This window comes from Onychomys torridus, chromosome 12 (genome assembly GCF_903995425.1).
Source record: "Onychomys torridus chromosome 12, mOncTor1.1, whole genome shotgun sequence".
Classification (NCBI taxonomy): Eukaryota; Metazoa; Chordata; class Mammalia; order Rodentia; family Cricetidae; genus Onychomys; species Onychomys torridus.
This window is the reverse complement of record NC_050454.1, coordinates 37,756,636-37,784,311: the sequence shown is the minus strand read 5'-3', so window position 1 is coordinate 37,784,311 and position 27,676 is coordinate 37,756,636. Positions and strand designations below refer to the sequence as shown.

The window sequence follows — 27,676 nt, the reverse complement described above, 5'->3', positions numbered from 1 at the left end:
CTAAAGTATAACTGAAAGAATGGTAGATTGACTAGTAAGTATATTTTACTCAAATAAATTGAATTTTATAAAGTTGTTTCCCAAATATTAATATTCCACAAGTTATATGGGAAAGCATCCATTTCCTCACCTTAGTGTTCAGTGAGCATTTTGATATACTTTAATTTATGCTAATCACAAACATGAGGAGGTGTGTATGTGTTCATTTCCCGTGTGTATATGCATGGTATATAGTAGGAATTTCATTCTGTGTTTCCAGATGTATAGCTGACAGTTACAGAGTAATCCTCCACATCAGGTACCCTCTCCTACTGTATGAAAACACATATTTGCTCATGTTTTATTCCCGTTATGTTAGAAGCTGAGATCTTTTCTAATTCTTTTTTTTATCTTTACTACTATGTGTTTTAAATTTTATACATCAGCCATGGGTTCCCCTGTCCTCCCCCCTCCCGCCCCCACCCCCACCTTCCCCCCAGCTCCTGTACTGTCGTGCTGGAACTCTCGTCCATTAACTGATGGAAGTGGATGCAGAGATCCTCAGCCAGGCCCCAGGTGGAGCTCCAGGTGTCCAACTGTCGAGAAAGAGGAGGGTCTGCAAGAGCATGAATTGTTGAATCTTTTCTAATTCTTTACCCACTTCTCTATTATGCAATGTCTGAATATCTTGATTATTAAATCTTTGAGCTACAGTTTCATATCAGTTAAGATACACTCAACTGATCTTACTGTTTATACTCTTGATAAAGCAATATGTTTCAGTCATGTGAGTTTTAACAAGTTATGTAGTTCAAAATATGGAAAACACATACTGTATTTATAAGGTTTAGAAGGATTTCCACAGCTGGGTGGTGGTGGCTCATGCCTTTAATCCCAGCACCTGAGAGGCAGAGGCAAGCATATCCCTGTTAGTTCAAGGCCAACCTGGTCTATAGAGTGAGTTCAAGGACAACTGAGGCAGTTACCCAGAGAAACCCTCCCTCCAAAATAAACTTAAAAGGATTTCCACTAAATGCACATATTACTTTAGTTGTATTATTGTTTTAAAAAATTTATTATGCAGAATTTCCAATGCATATTAAAGTAGACAATGACCACTGTTTTGTAAGTCCTGTTATAAAAAAACATTCATTTGGAATATACCATTGACAAGGATATCTACTTATCTATCTATCTATCTACCTACCTACCTATCTATCTATCTATCTATCTATCTATCTATCTATCTATCTTTATATAGAGAGAGATTTGAAACTCTGTATTTACTGATTCTTTCCTTTTAGTGATTGCTCAGGTCAGTGAAAATCATGACAGAAGAAAACTATACTCTGGTGACTGAGTTTATCCTCACAGGACTCACAGATCATCCCACGCTAAAGGCTGCCCTGTTCCTACTGTTCCTCATCATCTACCTCATCACTATGGTGGGCAATCTTGGATTGATTGCTCTCATCTGGAAGGACCCTCACCTTCACACTCCCATGTACTTATTCCTCAGCAGCTTAGCCTTTGCGGACTCATGCACTTCATCCTCTGTGACTCCCAAGATGCTTATCAACTTTTTATCTAAAAATCATGAGATATCCCTGGTTGAGTGCTTTGCTCAGTTTTATTTTATGGGTTCCAGTGCAACCACAGAATGTTTTCTCCTGTCAGTGATGGCCTATGACCGCTATGTGGCCATATGCAACCCCCTGCTTTATCCAGTGTTGATGTCCAATAGACTCTGTACTCAGTTTATAGCTGTGACATACTTACTTGGTACTCTGCACTTGGCAGTTCATGTGGGTTTGTTATTTAGATTGACTTTCTGCAGATCCAACATTATACAATATTATTATTGTGAAATTTTACAGCTTTTCAACATTTCTTGCATTGATTCTTCAGTAAACATGGTTGTGCTTTTAGTTTTTTCAGTTTCTATACAAGCCTTCACCTTTCTAACCATCATGGTCTCCTATGTCCGTGTCCTCTTTGCCATCCTGAACAAGAAGTCTGAGAAGGGCAAGAGCAAAGCCTTCTCCACCTGCAGTGCCCACCTGCTGTCTGTCTCCTTGTTCTATGGAACTCTTTTTCTCATCTATGTTTGCCCTGGGTCTGGACCAGTTGGAGACAAGGAGAAGATGCTTTCTTTATTTTATACAGTAATAATTCCCCTGCTCAATCCATTTGTTTACAGTCTGAGGAACAAAGAGGTTATAGGTGCCCTTAGAAGAGTCGTAAGGAAATAAGAGTTGTGCAGGTTTTCAGATATTTACCCCTCACACTATATGAAGAATAAGATGACAACTTCAACAGAAAAGAAAATGGTTCCTGAATACGACCAGAACTCTGGCCTTTCACTGATGGGTCAGTACCCTCTGCTGGGCACATACTTCTTTGAATTTTGCATCTGATGCCCTGTGAGTTTCTTTCATATGGGTCAGTGAAGTTGTTGTAGTCCAATTCATAAGCATCTTGTCTATAAATAATACGCTATAGTTTATCTGAGCTTCTAGCTTTTCAAATTATCTATTTTCTTTGTCCTTTCCAAATTTTTAGATGTAAATTCGGTTTTACTGAGACATCCCTAGACACATTTGCTGAGACATAACTCTAACCATTGTTAGCAAACCTAATTATCACTTTGTAAGAATGAATAATTTAACCCTCTAAACGTGGAAGTTAATATGGTTTTTGATCCTTTACCACACTAAGCAGTATTGGTAGACTGATGAAAATAAAACCCTGTTTCATGATGGAATGCATACCTGAGAATAAATGTACTATTAAATAACAGGAAGAAAGAAAAGTTGAATTGAAAATAAAAATGGTATTGATGGGTGTGGGAAGAAAAATGGGGTAGCCATAAGTAAAAATGTTCAGCAACAGAATTTGTCATATCTTGTTTTTAAAGCCCAGAATGCTATTTCTAATCAATGACAGTGAATATGTACTCACTAATTTATAAAATTTATTGTGCTAAAATGCAATTCCATAGAACTTCTGAGCAATTACATTATTGTTGTTATCAATTTCAGTAAGAGTTGGCAGGTGGAATTTAAGAGACTATCTGGAACCAAAATTTTAAAACTGTAAAGTTGTGCCAATGAATTCTCAACTGTAGATAGATAATGATTGCAAGTTATACAGATTATATGTAAATTAATTGATGATAATGCACTGCAAAATTGCATTTTCGTATGAGTGTTATTTTGTAGACATATATAATTCATTCTTTTAAAATAATAAATTATTTCAGCATATTTATTTGTGAGAAATAATCACATCAAAGGAATTAAATTTAAATTGTTAGACAGCTAACAGATATGCCTTGTTCTAGTGTTTGGAAGTAGCTTATCTCTTGTCATGACAGTGGTTCCAATAATATTGAATGTTTCCTATAAATACATAGCTATATGATATCTTTTAAAGATGTAGGTATATGATATATTTTATAACTTAACCCTGTTGACTATGCACATTATTAGGAAAAAAGTCAATGTGTGCATCTCATCCTAAAATAAATACCCTTATTTTCTCTGTAGCTAAAGGTCTTTAAAAATATTCCACATAACTAAATTCATTGTCTTTTATACATTATTTGTAGCTAGACATAGTGGCACATTAACTTTAATCCCCAGAATTGGAATTTGAGGTCAAGCCTGGACTACAGAGTTAATGTTCTAAAGACAGTCAGAGCTACATAGAGGAAACAACTATCTTTAAAACCAAAAGAAAAACTATTTGTACATGGCAGGCAATTTTAACAATATTGAATTCTTTCTAACCTTCCCATATGTGCTATAACATCTTTTAATTACAGTACCTACTTAAAATCTATATTATGAAAATATCTCTCTGTCTTTCTGTCTCTGTCTCTCTCTCTCTCTCTCTCTGTTTTCAAAACAGTATTTCTCTGTGTACCCCTGGCTGTCTTGGAACACCATCTGTAGAGCAGGCTGACCTTGAGAGAGATCTGCCTGTCTCATCCTCCCAAGGGCTTGGACTAAAGGAGTGTGCCACCACTGCCTAGCTCAATATGTCTTTTACTATCACTAAAATTACACAAATACACTTTGTTAAGAGCACTTATTTGTAGTTAGAGTTTTCCTGCCTGGCCCAGTCAAGACAAATCTCTCTTACCCGCCAGTCCCATAGTCTCTCAGACCCAACCAAGAAAGCACACAGAAACTTACATTGTTTACAAACTGTATGGCCATGGCAGGCTGCTTGTTATCTACCTTTTCTATCTTAAATTAACCCATTTCTGTTAGTCTATACTTTGCCACATGGCTTGTGGCTTACCGGTGTCTTTACATGTTGCTTTTCATGGCGGCGGCTGGCGGTGTCTCTCCCCAGTCTTCTACTTCCCAGAATTCTCTTCTCTCTTGTCCCGCCTATACTTCCTGCCTGGTCACTGGCCAATCAGAACTTTATTTACATAGAGCGATATCCACAGCACTTCCCCTTTTCTTTTTTTTTAAGGAAGGTTTTAACTTTTACATAGTACAATTATATATAACAAAACGATTATCAAGCAAGAATTATAGTTACAATATTAAAGAAGATATCCTATCTATCTTATATTTGTGAGTCTAAAGTTTTATTTCTAACTTATCTTGTATCATAACTGAGGAAATTATAACTATCTAGTCTTCAACCACATCAAAGACCTCAGAAGGATATAATATTACCTGAGAACCAGGAGAAGGATGTAAGCATTTTTCAGGAGCCTTATAAGAGTAGACAGAGACAGCTGGCAGCCTGGACAGTCATCTAATGTTCCTTTGTAGAGTTGGGGCATTTGTCTTCAGCCCACAGGGCTAGAGTCTCTTGGTCACTTCTCTCAGTGTCCTGTAGAATATCTGGCAGTTTCCTCTGTGAAGCAGGAACCTGAAGGACCGTTTTGTCAAGCAAAGTTTAGTGGTCACCTTTCTATGGGTCCTGCATGTCCAGTCGATCAAGCAGTCCAGGCAAGAACAGTTTCTTGTCCAAATGGCTATTTTTGTCAAGGTGAAGATAAACTCCATATGAATTGTCTTCAATGCCCCTCCTCCTCTCTGAAGTAAAACGGTGCTGCCAGGAGCAGACATGTCTCACTGTCCCGAAAGTCTAAATTTTAAAAATATTTTAAATGCCATATTCTGTAGGTCTTTGAAGTATTTGAAGATTACCTATCTATCTGAAATATCTCTTGTATACCTAGAAGACTTAACTAACATGGCTACAAGTATGATTATCCTAGATGACTAATTATTAATCTATTTTTAATTATCCATTACAATTTAAAATGAACTATACAAACATAATACCTTAAACATGAGTAGAAATATGCACACAGTATAACAAAATTAACTTTAAGTTTGTATCAATAGACTAAAGTCTATACCAATGTAAAACATTTTAAACAAGTTGTTGCTCTTTAGAAGTAAGTTCCTTAATCTACCCTTTTGTCCTATTATATCTATATCCTATCCCCTTTTCTTCTTTAGAAAGAGATCGCATTTATAATCAACCCGATTTAAATAAAAATATTGGTTTTTCTCTGCCCCACACCAGAGGGCTCTTCTGATTTGGGACACAAGAATCTCTTAACCTTTACTTTTAACAATATGTCTGGGTTTAGAGAAGGAGTGAGCCAATTCCATCTCCAAAGACAGCTTGATAATTTTGGGAATGTGGTAGTAGTTTTTCTTACTACTTCCTGCTGGAGGGGGGCGCTGTATCTCGCGGAGAGGAGGAACCACAGAAGCAGTGAAGGGTAAGGTTTTCCGCTTTTGCTCTGACCTCGTGGTTTTTAACTCTGCAATCGGTTCTGTGTTTCTTATTTAACAAGCTGGTTACATCTACACTTATTGCTTTTGCGGAGGACCTGGGTTTAGTTCTCCACATTTATTTACAGCTCACAACATCATGTAACTCCAGTTTCTAGGAGATCACAGACTTGTCCTGACTCCTGTCAGCATCAAACATGCACATGGTACATACACATGCATGAAGGTAAACATTCATCCACATAAAAAGGGAATTCTTTTAAAATTAAAATGTTTGGATATCATATTACTTCACAGAGAAAAGCTTAATAATTCACAGGTAATCTTGGCTTGACTTGTGTTTGGGTATTGCAGCCTTAGAGATCAGCTCCCAGAACTGCTTCAGGGTTGTAAAGAGAATCCCTTCAGAGTAGTGGGACTTAGAAACAATCCATACTTATCTAGGTAAATAAAAACTCACATATATGCTGAGGGTTACTCATTTTATTCTTTCCAGCTCCAATTCTCTAGCTGTTTTGTACTACACAGCTTGTATACACATTCAACAGCAAGTTTTAGGCAATAAAAAAAGATTACAAAAGCTACATGTGAGGGTCACATTGAACTCCTTGAGTAAATGATAAGGGACACATGCAAAATAAACTTTTCAGCTTTCTAATTAGTGGGCAGCTGCAGCTGTGGCTGTGAAAGGGTGTTTGGCTGCAACACTACCTCCTAAGGAGACAGAGTGTAAAGGGTTACAAATGAAAAGCTAAATTATAGAGAAATTAAACAAGAAGTAAAAATGTCGTGTACTAATCTACATATTTTAAGACTAACATTATAGTCTCACATTTTTTGATTAACAAAATGTAAAGATGTTTTCTCTCATAACAGGGAAGTGCAGCCTTGTGACTGGGAGTCCCTTCCCTGCAGTTTATGAGTAACCATGGCAACCCATGGGAGACAGGCTGTAAAACAAGGGGAAGGGGTGCCTGGTGATGGGCACTTCTGCACTTCCTGGTAAGGACTGACATTGAAAAGTGTCCCAAGCCTAAAAATATATTCTTATTCTACATACAACCTCAGATCACAAGGAGGGAACCTTTATCAAGGATGTGAGGCCAGACCATCCTCTGCAACCCTGGCTATTTGTGGAAATTTCCCACAGTTTATCTGGATGTAAAGCTGTTCCTCTCCAGACTTGGTTAATTGGTTAATTTCTTTTCCTGTAATCCACATAGATTTCAGGACTTACACATAAACAGTTAGTTAGCAGAGCCTTAAATCTTGAACCATAAACTGAGGTTAGAAGTTCATGCAGAGTGTTAATTGCTAAAGATTTTGGGTAGGGAGTTACACTTGTCCGTGTTATCAGCCAGACCTGGCAAGAGAAACTGGCACAGTAATTTATGTGCTCTGCATCTAAAACCCTTGGTTCAACAAATGATACACCTGTAACTCTGTCCTTGTGTGTTATCTGTCATGGTTATTGTATGGTCCATTCACAGAGAGTCTAGTTTGAATTTGCTCTGAGGTTTAAAATCAGCTAATTTCATGTACTTGCCTTGTCAACTAGCTAATGATAGAAAACAGACTCCTAAGTTTTTCACTGTTTTGTGGCACAAAGGCTTAACTAGGAGGGCTTATTTTACTCACCAAAATTACACAGTATAAGAAGAAGTCATCCCTCTAACAATTCACAGGAATAACAGTGCCCAATAATTGAGGATCACCCTGCCAATAATTGTGGGAAGAGTCCCATGGCTGTCTTAAGGGAGAATTGTGGTGGTACACACAAAAATTACAGACAGAAGCAATCATTCATTCATAGGCAGTGGTCTCATAAGCCTTGCTTAATGAGGTGTCTCCACCAGAGAATTATTCATCTGGTGGGTTGACCTTATGAATATTAGTTGTCACCTGCTGCATATTTTTGTGGGCTCCAGCAGTCGGGGCTATTTATTGTGGCAAATGATGGGTGTTATCAAAGAAAGCTAGATAATGGTTTCAAACCCTGCTGTAGTTGAATACAGTACAGGGACACAAGCTGATAGGGCATTCAGCTAATTAATTATACCACAGTGTATCATAAACAAATTGGAGGATTATCTAACACAAATGAAACCTATTATCCAGGATGGTACTCTGAAAACTGAGAAATAAACATTCCAGAAAAAGAATGCAATATTATTGCCTTGTGTTGTCTCACTCACAATGAATGGGAAAGAGCCCACTGGCTATCGTTTTACTTTTAAATTTATGTTTTGAGAATTTCACACACATGAGTAATATATTTACATCATCTACCCTTAACTTTCACCTTTCTTCCTCATCCCATATTCCTACAAATTCCTCTCATGTTTAAGAACTTTTTTATGATCATAATTGCCCCCCCTCCAGCCCATTTATTCTTGCTCTTACATACATGAGCTTATAGTTGACCACTTGGGATTGGCTAACCTATCAGTAGGTAGGCTTAGGCTTGCAGAAGAATGGTTGTGGATCTATTCTAGCCTCCATCTGCTGAAGGAAGATGCTCAGTTGCTGAGGGGTAAAAGCTAAACAAAGTTTCAGTAGTAGGTTCTCCTCTAGGACCTATGACATCTCCAGCCAGGTTGTTAGCTAAGTTTATAGTACCAGGCTGCAGTTCCCTCCTGAGAAGGCCTTATGTTCATTTAGACAGATGTTGGTTCTCCCCGCCCCCCCCCCCCCCCGACCCCAATAACACTAACACTGTTTTGCCATTGTGGGCATTTTACTAGGCTGGTCATTGTTTGTAGCTTTTAAAGCTGTGTAGGATTATTAATTGTTCTCTCCCTTGGAAACTTGCACAGAACCTTCAGATACTATGTTCTTTTGTCCTTAAAGGGATGCTTCCAAGTCACTTTCAACTGGATTCTTTGTATCGAAAGTGTGTGCTGATTTTAGCAACAGTGTCTTACCTTTAAATTCTGGGAGGCAATCAAGGGCAATGGCAATAGTGTATATTGTTTGGTGAATCTGTTTGACATGCTTCCCGCAACAACTCAAAGGGAGATTTACTAAGCCTGGGACCAGGTCTTTTGTTAGATAGTCTATGGTTCTTGAAGGAATCATTAGGGCCCTATGTAATGTAGTTCCATTTAAACTTTCCCCATGGCTTTTTCAAATACCCCAAGAGATACTTACCTAATATCTCCTTTTTCCCTTTCCCTCTGTATTAACCTCTATCTGCCCTCTCTAGTTACAATTTCCCTCTATTTTCCCTTAATAGCACCTGTGTCCCACTATCCTCATCTCTAGGATTCTTCTGTTGTCTTTCTCCCCTCATAGTCCTATTCTACTGGTGGCTTCTGTAGTTATCAGGATAAATACTCAAATCAAAAGCCTTTGAGGTAAGATCCACAGAGAGAGAACATGCGTGTGCATTGCAAATGAAATTTCTAGTTCCATTACTTTACCCACAAACTTCAGGATCTCAGTGTTCCTTTCAGTTGAGTAGAAATCCTCTGTGTACATGTACCACATTTTTATTATCCATTCATCAGTTGAAAGACATCTAGGTTGTTTCCAATTGTGGTTGAAGATTCTCAGTTTCCTTTTGCCCTTTCCACTGTGAACCAATCAATCTTAGTACTAACAGAGCTCTCCATTAGACACAATGCATGAAAGCTTTTCACTAAACTCAAACAGACTTTACAAATCCTCCCATCTTAGAACTTTATATCTGGTCTAACCTCTTCATATGTGCTGTTTATGAGTTGGGCAATTAGGTATTTTATCTTAATTCTATAGCACAGAAGAAATGGCAAATGTATACCTTATAACAGCATAACAGGGCACAGCAATATTGCTTAAAGCAACTGCAATAGATTTCAGGGATGTAGAATATTTTCAGAATTAGTTCAAGGAAATGTTTGATATATTCCAGATTGTCACACTACAGTGCTTCATCACAGCATTGGTGCTGGACATGCACATAGTGGTGACAAAGGTTTAAAGACAAAATATGAGATGCACAGTAAATGTCAACTCTCAGAGTCAAAATAATTTGGAGTTATTCACAAAATACATAGAAATGCATTTTCCAAAAACTTAAGATGTTGATTTAGTATAGTACATCACTGAGATGAGTGCATTTCATTTGCTTCAATCAGTTGGTAAAGCCCAGATTGAATGTAGTACTGTAAACAACAACAATAATGTAATTTTAAAGCATCCCAATAAAACTGCAGGAGGATGGAGGAAAGACCAAACCTGAAAGTGTCCAACATTTTTTGTCTTTCATTTTGTATTTCTCTGAGCTGGAATTGTCTTTACTCTTTTCTATGTCAGTCAGCATGTTTTCTATAACTTGATCTGGTAGTTCCATTAACAGACAGCATGAGAAAACCTTACATGTCCACAGAAAGGTAAATATGACCCTCTTTAAGGGAAGATCATACATAATTTTGCACTAATATTTTGTTTGTGATCTGACAAATAAAGCTTGCCTGAAGATCAGAATGTGGAGCTAAGCCAGTGGTTAGTTATAGAGCCAGGCATTGGTGGCACATGCCTTTAATCCCAGCAATCTGGAGGCAGAGGCACACAGAACTCTGTGAGTTCAAGGCTACCCTGGCCTACCCAAGATTGATCCAGTCTAGAAGAGAAACAGAGCTATGTGGTGGTGGCACACACCTTTAATCCCAGCACTTGGGAAGTTGAGACAGGAAGAGATATGGCTGAACAGAGAAAAAGAATATGAGGCAGAAGGAGACAGGAGCCCGGGCACCTTTCTGCTGAGGATTTTGTAGAGGTAAGAACTAGTAGCTGGTTGCTCTCCCTCTCTGATCTTTCAGCTTTCACCCTGATATCTGACTCTGGGTTTTTATTAATAGGACTAATTAGGATTCATGCTACATTTGTGTCTAACTTTGGGGGCACAAATTCACACAAAAAAGCTGTCTTCCTGTTGTGGATAAATTTCTAAATGGCTTTATTAAGTAAGAAACAGAGAGACAAATATAAGGGTGAAAGCCTTAGAGATCAGGGAAATAGTGAGAGCCACCAACCTTAACTCTCTAGCTCTGCAGCTACCAAAAGTGCTGAGCTATTTCTTGTCTTACCCGCTCTTTCATTGCTTTGCTATTCTGTCCTCTCATTGGCTCCTAACCCAGCTACCTTACTTCCTTGTCACTGCCTGTCTGTGCAGACTTCCAGGTCTTTATGGTTGATACTGGGATTAAAGGCTTATGTCACCATGCTTGGCTGTTCCCTAGTGTGTCCTTGAACACACAGAGACCCTGCCTGCCACGTGATTGAATTAAGGACATGTGCTACCACTGCCTAACTTCTATGTTTTCTTAAAAATGGTTGGCCTTTCCCCCCTTGATCTCCAGGCATGCTTTATTTATTGTCACACAAATAAAATATCACCACATTTCAGCACAAATAAAATATCACCACAGCCTTTGGCTTTGCAGCCACTGGCTGCACACAGCCAGAGTCATTAACCTTGCCAGCTAAGTTTCTTCTGCAGTCTATCTGCAGCAAATTCCATAGACTTTTGTGCTCCCAAAACTGCAGGAGTTAGCCACTTTCACATGTTTCCCCACACAGATGACTTGCTCTTTGGCTTCTTCTCTCTCAATAAGTTGTGAGCTCACCCTGGACCCCCTCCTTGAGTTGCTGCCATACTACGTAGCTGCCTTGAAACCCAGTCAGGCTTCTACTGTTCTACACAGAAGCACTCAGCCGCACATCTGAATTGTCATTGTTGGCAGATTGGTGGAAAAATTGGGAATTCTTTTTTTTTTTTCAAAACCATGTTTATCAACTATGACTATATCAAAGCTATATACATACAGAAGTAAATATTTACTGTCTCATAATATAATAAAAGTAGCATTATTTTCACATTTCACATATGTGGGTATAGTTATACATGTAATTCCTTAATTTGTGACCTCCCTGGGCTAATAATTTCAGGCTTTTCATCAGCTGAGAGTTGATTCAGTCAATGAAAAGAAATTCTACAGTTAGCTTTTCAGGTTTCTTAATAATACATCTAGTATACTTGTTTGGAACCACAATATAAACATTGAGAAATAGAATTTAACTTTGAAAAATAATTATACACCATTTCAAAGATAATGTCTTGTTATTAAGATCAATTGATGATTAAAGGGAGGAATCAGTTAAAAGAGAGCTTTTTCTACATTAAAATTGAGAAACGCTATTACAATGGAGAGAGTTAGTTCACTGTGATTACACAGTTCACAGTTTGAAAATGGAACAATTAGATGAGAGGATAATCAATTTAGATGGGATTTATATAATGTCAATTATAAATATTATTTGATTATTTTTGTTTTATCACTAAAAATTTTGGTTAAAATGAGTGCCAAGATACATGTTTTAGAAGAACTGACTCATTAAAACAGATTATAGAGATAGTCAGACCCAGACAGAGGAATTTAAAGGAGAACCAATCTGAGCATTGCATTATTAGGCTACAGAGGGACAGCCTAAGATTTTCAAGCAAACAACCTTAATTTATCCAGTAACCTTACAGGAAGTGCCAAATGATAGATATTGTCAAGGCTGTGTAAGAACTGAATGGACTCCTGTGAAAATGTTGGATTTGAGGAGATTCAAGGAAGCAATAGTCTTATATGGCATGCATTCACCTTTTTTTGTAGCAGATATTAAACTCATGGTCAACTTGTAATAGAATTATCCCTCAAGACTGGAGAGATTTGGTTACAGCTGTTTTGGAGCCAGGTCCTCAATTATAATGGAGGACCTGGTGGAAAGATGAGGCTAAGTCCATTGAACAATGAAGTAGGGCTAGAGATATGGAAATCTCCCCAAAACCAACTTATTGGAGAGGGAGATTATGCTAATGTAGAAAGGCAATGTTTATATGATGACCACACCTGATTTTAATGCCCTGCAACAACCTTGAATGCTTGGGACCAAACTGAAGATGTAGGAAAGAAAATTGAGTCATTTGCTAAAGTTATGCAGGGCCCAAAAGAAACCTTCACTGATTTCTTACAAAAATTGACTTCAGAAGTAAGTAGAATGATACCAAATTCAGAGGCTAGACAAATAATAATTGAATCTATGGCTTTTGAAAATACTAATGCACAATTCTAAGGCAAGATCAGTACCCTTGGAGGAATGGATCTGAGATACAATCAATATTAAACCTCATAGCAATGGTGATGCTTGGATAGGAGAGGTGATTTTCAGAGGTTTGAAGAAAAATTGAATTATCAAGTGTTTCAATTGTGGTAAACAATGTCTCCTAAAAAGGGATTGTAAACAGGGTATTACTAGAAAGATTGTTTTTTCTAGGAATAATCTGATCAGAAGGCCTCTCCCTTCTAAAGTATGCAAAAGGTGTGACAAAGCCAGACCTTGGACTAATGAATGTAGATCAACAAGGGAAAGTCAAGGTAACCCTTTGCCATTGGGAAATGCCTTGCAGGGCCTCTTGAAGGTCCTTCACCCTCCCTTATCTAATTCAGTTCAGTTGTTTCCTGTAATTATGGAGGAAACTCCTTCCCAGAGCAATTAGAGAACCTAATGCTTATTGTAAAAAACAAGAACAACAAAACAAAAAACAACAAACAACAACAACAAAAAAAAAACCCAACATACACTCTGGATCATAAAACAGCTTTAGAAGATAAAACAGGGGAATCAGGGGAAACCATAAATCAAAATTGGTAAAGATTAGATTTGAACAAGAGTTGATAGTTCATCAAACAGCAGGCTGTTCAATCTAAACTAACTTGTATGACTAACAAATGCTTTTCATTTGATCAGATATGACTTGCCAAAAGGGTAACTCCCCAGTTGGGGTTAGGGCAGGGCTTTATTTTTGTCTTTTCAAAAGAATGAAACATGAAACTAAGGAACCTGAAGACCACTGAAAAAAAGGGACATGTGAAGAAAAAAGACAAATCATTTAAAAAAAAATGTCCCAAGAAAAACAGTAAATTGTCCTATTAGTATACCACATCTACAACATGATAAAATTTCATATAGCTTCCCAAGTGTTTGTTTCTGCTTTTCTCTACAGACACATAATGCAAATGGTCTTTTTGTAGTCCCAGTTCAATTGAAAATTAAAATTGGTTTTGGAGTTGGTGTGTGGATCTCTTCTTCTCTAAACCCAAACATGCTTGTTAAAGTAAAATTCAAAAATCACTGTCTCGTGTTAGAAGAGTCACCTGATATGGACTAGAAGAAAAACCAAATTTAGGGACTATTCTATTACCACTAATCTCATAATCCTTTGGCTTTATTTTGACTCTTTAAAACTTTCCTTAAGGTATAAATATTATTTCAAAATTTATAAGATCAATATATATATTAGACTTTTTCATAATACTAATGGTCATATAGAGTACTAACTAATTCTAGAAAAAAATGGCTTCATCTAGTTTCCTGTACATGATTTTGGGTTTGAGTCTCTATCTATTTTCGTCAGTGAACCATGACCATGCCTAACAGAAAACTTTGAAGTCTCCAAAAGGATGATGGGACTCCAAAATGATGATTCCACATGGACAATGATAATGCCACTAAGCTAACAAATACCACCTAAAGATTGGCTTTGGACTACAAACTGCTCAGGCAATTTTGAGGTGGATAGCTGAGATGATCCAGCCTCACACACTTCTCTAGCCAGGACTTGAGACAACCCCTGCAGCTTCCCACTATGCAGAGACGGATTATGTAGAGACTGGACAACAAATGATACAGCTACCTCTCCCAGGACTTAATAAATAACCCAAATTTTTCTTTTCAGGATCCCCTAGAGATGCCATCATCGCCAGACCACAGGAAGCAAATTTAAGAATATGATAATCACATTTCCAAGAGGTGACTTGGGTGGTTTTTGGTCTGTGAATGGGTTATGGATATTTGTCATCATTTAGGGTGGTTGTTTATTAGGTATTAGTAATGATCAGGAAAAACACTAAACAAAGGAAATTAGATTCAGGGTTCTTGTTTTGAAAAGAAAAAAGGGAATATAGAGATAGGATAAAATGGTAGATTATTGAATCTACTTTAAAAAAGCAACTACTTGTTTTAAATATTTTATATTGATATGGATATTTGTATATTAATACAAAGTTGAGGGTTTTTTTTTAGAATATACTGTACATACATTCCTATCTTGTTCAAGGTTTTTCTAGTCCTTGAAAGTTATTATTACCAACTAATTAGGATGAATGGAATTGCAGATTAGTAGTCAGTTATCTATTATAGTCGAACTTGTAGTCATATTAAGTATATTTTCAAGGTCAAACAGATATATTTTAGAAATACAAGTCATCTTCAAACATTTCAGAAATCTACAGAATATGACATTTAAAATGTTTTAATAACATGGGTTTTTGTTTTTTGTTTTTAATGACAAGACATGTCTGGTCCTGGTAGCACTAATATACTTCAGAGAAGATGATAGCATTGAAGAATCTCCATATGGAGTATACTTTCCTTGAATCTGTTTTCTTTTCTTTTTTTTTTTTTGTTGTTGTTGAGACAGAGTTTCTCTGTATAACAGTACTGTCTGTCCTGGAACTCGCTTTGTACACCAGGCTAGCCTTAAACTCACACAGATTCATCTGCCTCTGCCTCTCAAGTGCTGGGATTAAAGTCATGTGCCACCACCTCCCAGCATTTAATTTACTTTCTTTGTGGCAAAATTTAGGCCCCAGGCAAGAAATACCCTTGTTTCGACTGCTGATAGTATGCTGTCCAAATGCTACAAACAGGGCACAAAAAAGGACTGTCTAACTTTTCTAAGACAGGGTAGAATAGCCGTTCAGAAAATGCTGCTTCACAGATATGCTAGGTCTGTAGGCCAAAGATGGATATCTCAACATTGCCAAGGAACCTTGGGTGACTTTCCAGGCAGCCAGCTCTTTCTGTCATTTCTCACATTTAGTTTTTCTTGTCCAGACTGAGAAAAGAAACTCACAAAACAGGTGTAAAATGTATAAGCTTGAGAGACATCAAAAGATATTTTAGATGAAAATGCAAGTCAGGATAGAAAATGAATTAGGTACAAGACTTTGGACTCACCAAGAAAGGACAGATAATGGAGTATTTTCTCTGAATTTGCCAAATGCAAATGGACAAGACATTGTTGATGGTATTTATTGCCTGTATCTATTATGTATAATTATTATACTTATTATATATAGTTTTTTGTATATTTGTTAAAACCCTTTTTATTTTAGATTAAAAAGGGGAAATATGATATCTGATAGCTGGACACTGGGTTTTTATTAATAAGATCAATTAGGATTCATGCTACACAATTTCAAAATATTTGAGGTAGTCTTTTCAAGTCAAGGAAGCATTTTTCAAATGTGCATTTTTTCCAGAGTCTGTTACATAACATTTAATCAAAATTTTGAAGCTTCATCAGGTAAAATCTTCCAGAAAAATGTAGTGCTCATTCATAATTTCATATGTTATGAACAGAATATGTTAGTATTTATTTTTTTAAGAATAAGCATGGTTGTCTAAAGATACCATTAAAGATCTCCTCATGAGGACTGTGAAGGCACACAGTGAAAAGTTTCATATCTCATGAGTATGTACTTGGCATTTTCATACAAAGTCAGGGATGATGGGTCTCATAGACACAACAGCTATTGTGAGGGTGATTCTCACTGCATTCCCTTCATCCATTCAGTCTCTGCACAATCACATAGGCTGCTGAGGGCTGTGGGAAAATACAGCAGGTGACAACTAGTATTTGTCAGGTTGACCCACCAGACAAATAACTCTCTGATGGGGAGCCCCACTAAGCAAAGTCCATGGGGTCACTGGCTGTGGAAACCAGTTGTTTTCTGTCTGTTACTTTCTCATGAGCTACCACAATACCTCCCTAAAAAGAAAAGCTGTGGGGTTCCTTCCACAGCCCATTGTTAGCGTGTTTTACATCTTTGGGTGCATACATAGCTGTGGATGGTCAGGAAGATGATTTATGCTTAAGCTGTATAATTCTGATAATACTAGAATATTTTTCATAATGATATAGGAAAGTAACAGTATTCTCAGTCACAAAGACAGCTAATTTTGGGCTTCAGAACAAATTCAAAGCAAACTTCCTGAGAATATACAAAGACAAAATCAAGTTCAGACGTGAAAGAACTTTTGTAGACATAACCCCTGCAGTAATTCTCTTTCTGGATGTACCCCTACCACTCAAGGTTCAACCAACTAACTACTATTGTTAAATCCTGAATTTCAATACCACTTTCTGTCTGGGAAAGAACTATGTGCATGGCCAAGCAATACTCACTGGCTAGTCAATGTGACCTTCCTAGCCTGAGAGAAACTGTGATTCTTTATGTGTATCAGTTTGGCTCTGTCTCTGATTGTTTACTCAAGAAATGCTTTATGTAAGATCTATTTATGCAGAGTTTGGCTGTGAAGGGGGGCCTGTGTAGAGCTTTGTAGATAGCTGCTGTGTAAAGAGCTGTGTGTGTGTGTGTGTGTGTGTGTGTGTGTGTGTGTGTGTGCTCTGAATGAGGGCTGTAGCTGAATGAGCAGAGTAAAGCAAAAGAAGGGTGAGAGAGAATTGGAACTAGAGAGAATTGGAATCTAAGATTTAGAACAGAGAGAATTAGAGATGAAGAAGAATAAAAGAGAATTACTCCCAGATCATGTGTGAATTATTATAGATATGATATCTTTCTATCCTCATTCTTGAGAAGTCTTTCTCTGAGTAACCCTGGGTAGTAGTTCTAGGAGCTGGTCTTCTGGGCCGCTAAAATAGGCCATGAATGTCAAGGGTGGACTGTCATGAGCACAGGATGCTGTGAGGCGGGTAGCTCCTGATTTGCCATAAAGGCAATTTAAAGCAAGCCTATAGCCAACATCAACTTCAATGGAGAGGAACTCAAAACAATTCCACTAAGATCAGGAATAAGAAAAGGTTATCCATTCCCCTCATACCTATTCAGTACAGTTCTTAAAGTCGGACAACTGAAGGAGATCTAGAGGATACAAATTAGAAGGGAAGAAGTCAAAGTATCTTTATTTGCAGCTGATATGATTTATACACAAATGACCCTAAAAACTCCATGGGGGAACTCTTCCAGCTTAGAAAATTGACACACAAAAATCAATAACCTTCAGTATACAATTTGTAAGTGGACTAAGAAAGAAACCAGGGAAATGATTTTGAAATATGTCCCTTGTATCCTTAATCTCTTCAGGACATTTATCATTAAAGGATGTTGGATTTTGTTAAGGACCCTTTCTACATTTAATGAGATGATCATCTGTTTTTCTTCTTTCAATCTGTTTATATGGTAGGTTACATTTATTGATTTTTGTATATTGGACCACCCCTGCATCCCTGGGATGAAGCCTACTTGATGATGGTGGATGATCTTCTTGTGTTATTGGGTTCAGTTTGCAAGTATTTTATTGAGAAATTCTCCATCTTTGTTCATAAGGAAAATTCTGTAATTCTCCTTATTTATTGGATCTTTATGTGATGTAGGTATCAGGGTAACTGTGGCTTTGTAAAAAAAATTGGGAAATTTTTGACAAGGGAGTCTAACCTGGGAATCCAGCAGCCCTAAAGGGTAGATTTTATGCCCAGCATCAGAAAGCCAACACAAAATGAACTCTGGGGCTCCTTTGGAAGTTCTTTGTCTCATAATGTTGAGACAGGACAATTTTAATTTTAATTTTTAACCTTACAGGTCTTTTGGATATATATTATAGCTTTTGTTTTTGTTATTTAAGGGATTCGTGTGTGTAGGAATGAGAGCATCTCTGTACTTATATGTTCCTTGTGATTTTTTCATTGGCTCTTTTTCTTCTGTTTGTTTTATCTTATTTCAAATTGTTCATTTATTTTATTTTATTTTTATTATTAAATTCCTGCTTGTTTTGTAAGGAAATGCCAAAAGGATGTGGATGTGAATGGGAGGGGAGGTAGACAGGAACTGGGAAGGATTGGTGGGGATGATAATCAGAATGCATTGTGTGAAAACAAAAAAAGACTTTCAGCCTTGATACAGGGAGAGGGGCCCAGACCTGCCTCTACTGAATGTACTGAATGTATTGAACTCCCCAAGGGAGGCCTTACATTTTTGGAGGAGGGAATGGGTGTAGGGTAAAGGTTGAGGGGGCAGGAGGAGGGAAGAGAGAGGATCTGTAGTTGGTATGTAAAAATGAATTTAAAAAATTCCTGAATTAAAAAAAATAGATCAGAAAAACTGGGCGGGGGGGACGAGGAAGCTCACTGTAACCCTGATTCCCTTAAACTTTATAAACAGGCCCCTACAGGACACTGTGGAACTAGTTAGGTGGATAATTTGGTGATTAGTTCACCATGCCCAAAACAACCTTGGCGTCATCCTCCTGGGGATCTCTGGGATGCACTGAGGGAATTTTGAAATGTTTTAAAGAATCATTTTGATATAGGAATAATAAATGATGTCTCCTTTTAGTCAGGAGTTTCCACACAAATAATATTGTTTCTTCCTATGCTTTTTTATGCCTCCTGAAAATTAGCAGTGTTTCATTTTCTGCTTTGAAAGACTTAGGTAAGAGTGAAAAGGATTTGCATGATTCTGTTATAGCTTTGCAGTGTGTCTGGAGATAACAAAGCATATAAGCCAGATATTAAAATACTAAATAATCTTCAAATCAGCACCCAAAATATTTATTAGCACAAGTAGTTAGCCACATTAACATGAGCGATAGATGTTTTATTGCTCATGAAGATAACAAAATTTTCAGGAAGTTAGAATGTAAATTCTCAGTAATAGAAAGTAAATGAATGATTAGAAAGCTTTGACATATTCAATTTTTTATGTAAATTTTTCTAACTGAAGTACAATCTGAGGCTCAAACATTACTTATTTTTAGTCTGAGAAAATATGCCTTTAGGATGTGTGTGTGTGTGTGTGTGTGTGTGTGTGTGTGTGTGTGTGTGTGTATGTGTTTGTGTGTGTGTTAATTGTATTAGTTAATTCAGGGCAAAAAAAGAATCCCCTTTAATTCTTAAAATCTTAAAAACATTCCAAAAACTAATGAAAGACAGGCCATGAATTTGAAAGAGAGCAAAGAGGGGTTTATGGAAAGATTTTGAGAAAGGAAAGGGAATGGGGAAATGCAGTGATCATTGTATAATCTGAAAAAATTAAAGGAGTAATAACAACATGGGTTTGTTTATATAATAGTTCTTTTAATATAATTTACAGGTAAGAATTTTGAAATTCATTCTTCATGGATTTTCAGTGGATATAAACTGACCTCTCACAATTGGTTACTTACGGAGATTTTTAACTTTTAAAATGTAGCATTTAGTTATATTTTAGAATTGTATAAACCTTGTTCTTATACCATTTTTCATGGTAAAATATTCTTCTGTTCCTTAAGCATTGGGAATATGATCTTTACATAAGGAAGTTAGCATGTGTAGAAATAACACAGCAATGTGTATACATGCCTCCAAGAATTTTTTTCCCTTTCAAAAATACTAAGCAAAAAAATAGTAGCACACATTTGCAAACCCAGCCATCAGGTGACAGAAGCAGGGGGATCACTGTGTCTTCAAGGCCAATTTATCTACAAGGCAAGTTCCAGGCCATCAAAGAATATATAGAAAGACCTTATATTGAGAAGGAAGACAAAATAAGAAAACTGGGTTCCTTCAGATATTAAGTATTAGTCTTGAGTAAACTCTTTATTTCACAGAAATAATAAATTTTACATTTATAAAGTGATGGAAATACAGGAATAAGTGGAATATTACATTAATGAAGTCATAGAAAAATCTCCAAAGTCTGTTACTGCATTGGAATTAAAAACATAGACAATAACACAACTTTTAAAACCTGAAAAGAGTTTGCATTAAATCACCCATATTGCATGAGTTATTTTGAGAATATACTGTGTATGTAAAAGTAGGCATTATGTGGACTGAAAATATTATATTTATATATTTAGGAATATGTATATGGTACATAAATATAAATAAATAAATTTATAAACAAAAAATAAAAAGAGGCTGAGAACTTGAGAGAGAGAAAAAAGAGAGAGACATTGTAGGGATTGAGGAGGGAAGGAAATGATGTAATTATATTTTAACTTAAAGATAAATTACGAAATTTAAAAAGTAGACAAATATGGGCACAAACATAAATGAAATGAGAAGCTCCCTTTAGGAGTACATCTGTAGCACAAGTCCTGACAGTTATGTCATTTCTTTTTGACTGTTCTTGACTTGTTATTTTATTCTAGTGATTGTCCAGGGCAGACAGACATGACAGTAGGAAACCAGACACTGGTGACTGAGTTTGTCCTCGCAGGACTCACAGATCATCCCAGGATGCAAGTTCCGCTCTTCCTGGTGTTCCTCATCATCTACTTTGTCACCATGGTGGGCAACCTTGGACTGATTGCTCTCATCTGGAAGGACACTCATCTTCATACTCCCATGTACTTATTCCTGGGAAGTTTAGCTTTTGCTGATGCCTGTGCATCATCCTCTGTGACCCCCAAGATGCTTGTCAATTTTTTATCTAAGGATCATAAAACACTCTTGGCTGAGTGCTTCACCCAGTTTTATGTCTTTGGCTCCAGCGCAACCACAGAATGTTTCCTTCTGTCGGTGATGGCCTATGACCGCTATGTGGCCATATGCAACCCTTTGCTTTATCCAGTGGTGATGTCCAATGGCCTCTGTATGCAGTTTATCTATGTTTCCTATATTGTTGGTTTTCTGCATTCAGCAATTCATGTGGGTTTGTTAGTGAGACTGAATTTCTGCAAATCCAACATCATACATTATTTCTACTGTGAAATTTTGCAGTTATTCAAAATTTCCTGCACTGATCCTACAGTGAATCTTCTCCTGGTTTTAATATTTTCAGCTTTTATACAAGGTTTTACTTTTATGACTATTATCATCTCATACTTCTATGTCCTTTTCGCCATCTTGAAAACGAAGACGGAGAAAGGCAGAAGCAAAGCCTTCTCCACCTGCAGTGCCCACCTGCTCTCTGTGTCTTTGTTCTATGGCACCCTCTTCCTCATGTATGTGCGCCCTGGGTCAGGGTCAGGGTCAGGTGAAAATAATGACAAAATGTATTCTTTATTTTACACAATAATAATCCCCTTTCTAAATCCCTTTATATACAGTCTGAGGAACAAGGAAGTAATAGCTGCCTTGAGAAGAAAAATGAAGAAATAAATAGTTGCCACAAAAGTTTCAGAACACGTCTTCCTTCTGAAGAAGGCGGGGCAATCTCTAGAATGATGGATTCAAATGTGTTCTGTCAGGTCACCAGATACTCACAAGCTCCCTGTGAAAGAAGTGAGCTTCTCCTTATACTTCCCAGTGAAGTTTGGCAATGTAACCCAGTTAGTGCGTTCAGAAACACTCAGTGCCTGTGCATCTGGGCATTTAGCATCTGCAGACTTAGTACTCTTAGGAACTTCCAAATTTATGAAGCATAATTGAAAATACTACTTAGAAACAGTGAAAAAATGATTAACAAAAGGTAGTTCCAATTGAGGCAGGAATATGGTTACTGTCTTGAACAATCCCAGGCCACTCTCCTAGACCAGAAAGTTAGTGTGGCATTTTAGATTTCTGACATGCTTAGAGTGATAAAAATGATAAAAATCTATTGCTACGGTATATTCCCAAGAAATGTAGAATTTCAGGACAATCATTGGGAAATGATAAGGAGTTCCAAACAATATTGGAGGATCTTAGGAAGGTAAATGGAAATTAGAATGAATTTAAAAGGAAAGAGTATTAAAACAAATTATTGCTCATGTTTCTAACTCAACATATATTTTTATTAATATTCTAAGTACTGAGGTTTTTGAGAATTTATAAATTTTAGAATATTTTGGTGTAGTAGAAGAAAAGTAAAAAAATCTGCCTTGTGGTTGCCATTTCCACTCTTAAAATATTTGAACATAAGATAAGTATATCAGTTATTTGAAATTTACTAGGAAGATACGAATGAAAATTACAGCAATGAATTATCTCTCAACCACCAGTTGAGAATTTATTCTCATAATTTTATACTTTAATTACATAGAATTAGATGAATCAACTATGAACAACATAATCATATTCCTCATTCAATCTAGCTTTCTTGGGAACATTTATGAAGAAAAAAATCATTAAAAAGGAGAATTCAAGTTTTGTAATAGAAGAATAAAAATAAGTCCTTTGTGAGTATTTATGAAACAATTTAATTATTGTTAATTCAATAATTCCAAGAAATTAGGCGCATATTTTAGCTAAATATTTAGGTGTGAAAAAATATCCTCTATTACTAATATTTTGATAAAAATACATTTTTAGAGAAATATAACTTCTTTATTATAGCCTTCAGAGTTTTTACATTAGGTTTCTAATCACTAAAGAACAAAATCTCTTCTAGAAATACTGTCAATGACAATATTTTATTTTATTGTATTTTATGTCTGTTCTATACTTGTAGAAAACTTTCACAATATCATATATCTTATGAGATTTGTTTTTCAAATATTAAAGTAAAAATTTCCAGCTAGGCAATGGAGGTGCATGCCTTTAATTCCAGCGCTCAGGAGGCAGAGCCAGTTGAACCTCTGTGAATTTGAGGCCAGCATGGTCTACAGAGTGAATCCAAGATAGGCACCAAAACTACACAGAGAAACCCTATCTTGAAAAAAAAAGTGAAAATTTCCATAACAAGTTTATTTTTAGTCTTAGCAAAATTCTTTTTTCTACATTTTACTTTTGATCTTTTAAAAGTATTGCCCCAAATACTTTAAATTTTTATAAACTCATGAATACATTTATTTCTTCATATGTATTATATATATTTACATACTCTTTTCTTGTTTCTATAGTAACACACATAATATGTAATTTTACATGGCTTAATTTTCGTAGAGTCCCCTGACTTACATCAGAGTGCCTTGGATGGAAAACAGTAACAGTTCCTTCCACCCAAAGGAACTGACATTAGATACTTATAACCTCAGCACAAGAGAGCCATTATTGCAACACAAGACAGAATTCACTTATAATGATTACTGAATGGAAATGTTTGTGGGTCTATTGTTCTGCTTAGTAGTCAATGCTTTTCACTTGATACTCTGCATTTTATGAAAAACTGATTTATTGACAAATGGAAGAAAATAAAATACTCCTGCAGATATAAGATTGATTCCTGAAGGAGATATGTATTAGGACTTCTTAACTTTTTCCATTTCAGACTCTTATGTGATGTTGAATGATGGTAAAAGGAAATTAAAAGCTTTTCGTCTTGTAATTAGATGATTACGTTTCTGTAAGAGCAGAAAACTTCGCATGATCAGTAACAACACCATTCATACCATCCAATGGAATCTGAATGAAGCTGTTTATGAATGAGTTTATTGGTTCTGCTTGTCACAATGAATGTATACTTTCAAAAACAGTTACTTCTTTTACTTTCTGGCATTATAATATAATTACAACATTTCTACCATTCATTTCTTTCCTTCAAAGCCTCCCATATACAGCACCTTGCTCTCTTTCAAATCCATGGCCCCCCTTTTAAATTATTTGTGTATATGTCCTAAGTACATAAATACCACCTGCTTTGTCCACATAATTTTACTTAAATGTTTGTCTTTAGGGATGACCATTTGTTGTTGGATAACCAGTCAGCGTGTGCTGCCATGGGGAAGACAATATTTCCCACTCTCCTTAGTTATCTGTAGCTCTCCTTTTGAGTTCTGTATCAAGACTCAAATGAAGTCCATTCCAACTCCACAAGAACTGCCAGGAAGACCACAGCTCCAGCACTTGTTAGAACTTGAAAAAAAAAAAAACATTCGTGGTTGTTATGAATCCAAAACCCTTTTTCAGAGTTGCCAACGATGTCATGATCCCATAGGTGGTCAAACCCCATAGTTTAAGCAGCTGAGATTTAGGTCTCCAGCCATAAGCCTTTTTTTTTTTTTATTAACCCTCACAAAACTGTCCTAGTCAAAGCCTTCAGAGTGTGAAACTTCATCTGTGTAGTTTGTCTAAACCTGTCAAAATTGCCATCTTTGAGGGGAAACTATAGTATAAGGTAGAATTTTGTGTATTAAAATTCTAATATCTTACTGCACTGAATATTTTTTAGTATAAAGTGTGCGATGCCCTAAGGGACCAATTTGGACTTCTTATATGAGTCCAAACCCACAGTGCCCAGCAGGGCAGGCTCACATGGTCCTCCAGAGAACCCTGGGCTTTGGGGAATTTCAGTTCTCTAGCCCCTCGTCTTCTGGAAAAATCATACAGGGATGCAACCCGTAGGTTCTTTGTTGAGGGGAAATTCATATAAACAAAGTTTCCTGAGCTTGGGCAATGAAACTTTCAAGTGTGTCACCAGGGGAAGAATTTCTATCTATGTTCCACCGTGTTCTGCTTTGGAAAGCACAGTGCTTCTGAGGATCACAGCAATGTCTTCTGACATATAGATAGAAAAGAGTTCTCTCACATGCACTGTCCCCTCCCTAGAGAATTAAGAATGCTGCTTCTTTCATAATAATTTTATATTTGGCTTTGGATCCCTACACACCTTGATATAAATGAAGGCAGCAGCAACAAATTATGTATATTTTAACTTCATGGATCAATACTAATAAGCAAAGTAGCTTGAATTTTTCTCTTAAACAATACTTTTGATTTTTAAGGTATTGGCTTTTAAGTTCTTGTGGATTAGAGTGTTAAGTTAAAAGTCAGCTTTAAATATCCATGTAATAATGGTTGCCATATAAGCATTGATTCTGATGATTTCCAGTACAAAGATGTACCGTGTTCTGTTTAGTCACATTTCCTAAGTCTTTTGAGGTAAGTAATGAAAGTGTTCACCACCCTGTGTGATACTTTACTTCCAATAATTTCTTTAGGTAACATGTACAACTTTATATTGTATGTGAATAAATATATAACAGAGAATATCTATGTAATACTTTTCATGGGGTATTGTTTTTTATATACTTTTATGTACATACAGAGAGATACATATAGGAAATATGCAGGACATGTTTCTCACTACTTTTTCCTACATTTATGATTTAGTTATGTCATGTGTGCCATGCTATTTTGAGAATTTAAATTTTTGCTATAGTTGAGCCTCTACAGAAAGAGAAGTATGAATTTACCTAAAATTTATAAATTTTGAAACTGTGTTTATCATCAGGATATAGGAGTCAGCCTGGTTATTTTATTCTGTTAAAACAAAACAACAGGACAAAAATAATTGGTGAAGTGAGTATGTATTCTCAAATAAAAGTTCAAGTTGAAATATTATAAGATTTCTTGGAAAATGTTTTTTAGTTCTTTTAATTGCCATAAAAATCAGCACATAAACACAGGAAATCTTAGGCAGTGAACCACACAAATAAATCCACACAAAATATAATGAAGGAAATTTTAAGATTTATGTTTTATAAATGTACATTCTATAGAAAAATACGTTTATACTTGTACAAAACAAAAACTAGTATCTCTGTAGTAAGATGTAGAGTCCTTTGTGTATATTCTAAGATATATTAGAATATATTGCTGGCTCTTGTGATAGATCTATTTTCAGCTTTATGAGGAAGCTACATACTTATTTCCACAGTGGCTGAACCAGTTTGCCTTCCCAGCAGCCGTGAATAAACATCCCCTCTCCTGCATTCTCATCAGCATTTGCTGTCATTTGTTTAATTGATCTTGCCCATTCCAGCTGGGGTAAGATGAAATCTCAGACTAGTTTTGATTTTCATTTCAAACATTTAAAAGCGTGTTTCTCAGCCACTTGTGTTTATTTTGAGAACTCTGTTCAGTTCCATGCCCCATTTAAAAAAAAATAAGTTGTTGCTTTTCTTGATGTTCAGTTTTGAAAGTTCCTTGTACATTCTAGATACTAATCTTTTGAAATACTTTTCCCCATTATATAGGCCACCTCTTTGTTCATGTCATGGTGTCCTTCGCTAAAATTTTCAGTAGTGGTGCAGGACATAAACACCAAGGCTAAGACAATTAGTAATCCCAAGTCTCTGAAACTTGCACCTTCTTCTAGTTTTTAGTCTTCTCATACTTCGTCTCTATCCTCTGTCTCCCTTTCCACAGTTATCCCTCACACACACACACATCTTTATCACACTCTTCCTGTTCCTCTTCATTCCTCTTTTTCACCTACCCAAATGACCTTGTCTGGTCTTCCTGTGATTTCCTCGTCTTACTGCCTTCCTCTTCTCTCCAGTCTCTCTTTACCTTTGTTGAATAGCTGTTCTTACTGCAGTCTAGACGCACTGAGCAAATGCCAACCATCTTCCATAGTTTCTGGAACCGTCTACATCATTCCTTCTTAATATCATTTCCTTCTGTATGGCTCTTTATTTCTCATTAATCCTGTTATTCTTTTATATAAATTCTTTGATAGGTAGTAAGGTGTTTTCATTTAAGACATCACAAATTTCTTAATTTTCACCACCTGGAGATCTCTAGTCACTCATTAAACCGGTTCCTTTTATTTTGGCCTCCGGCACCAGGCAGAAAGGGATCCAGGCAGTCATATATAATTAGGATTAAGCCTTGGTAGACCCCCAAAAACTAGGTTAATGTTTCCTGCTTGCTCTGTAATAACAACAGAGTAGTGCACCTAAATTCTCAAGCTAAATTCCAAAAGACATTCTATACAGTTACTCTAAGTATCTTATTCCTATTTTATTAAACATCCGGTTTATGTACTAAAATAATACATAGTACAGCCTTTATATCATGACTCATTTCCAATTTATCTCTTTGTCCTCATAATAGCTTCCAATGTCCCTTTACACACACCAGTCAACTTCAAATGCATTTAAAAATCATCTGGAGAAATTTAAAAGGTAGATAATTACTTATAAATTACCGAACCAATACCTGTAGTTACATTTCTCAA

At 36.3% G+C, this 27,676-nt stretch overlaps 2 protein-coding genes across 2 annotated transcripts; both read left to right on the top strand.

Annotated features, from left to right (window-relative positions):
- The first annotated feature begins 1,307 nt into the window (after positions 1-1,307).
- Positions 1,308-2,231, top strand: LOC118594116 (olfactory receptor 5AC1-like). Its single transcript, XM_036203913.1, has one exon. The coding sequence runs from the start codon at positions 1,308-1,310 to the stop codon at positions 2,229-2,231; it is 924 nt and encodes a 307-aa protein (XP_036059806.1).
- An 18,793-nt stretch (positions 2,232-21,024) lies between these two features.
- Positions 21,025-21,954, top strand: LOC118594111 (olfactory receptor 5AC1-like). Its single transcript, XM_036203909.1, has one exon. The coding sequence runs from the start codon at positions 21,025-21,027 to the stop codon at positions 21,952-21,954; it is 930 nt and encodes a 309-aa protein (XP_036059802.1).
- Positions 21,955-27,676: the final 5,722 nt, after the last annotated feature.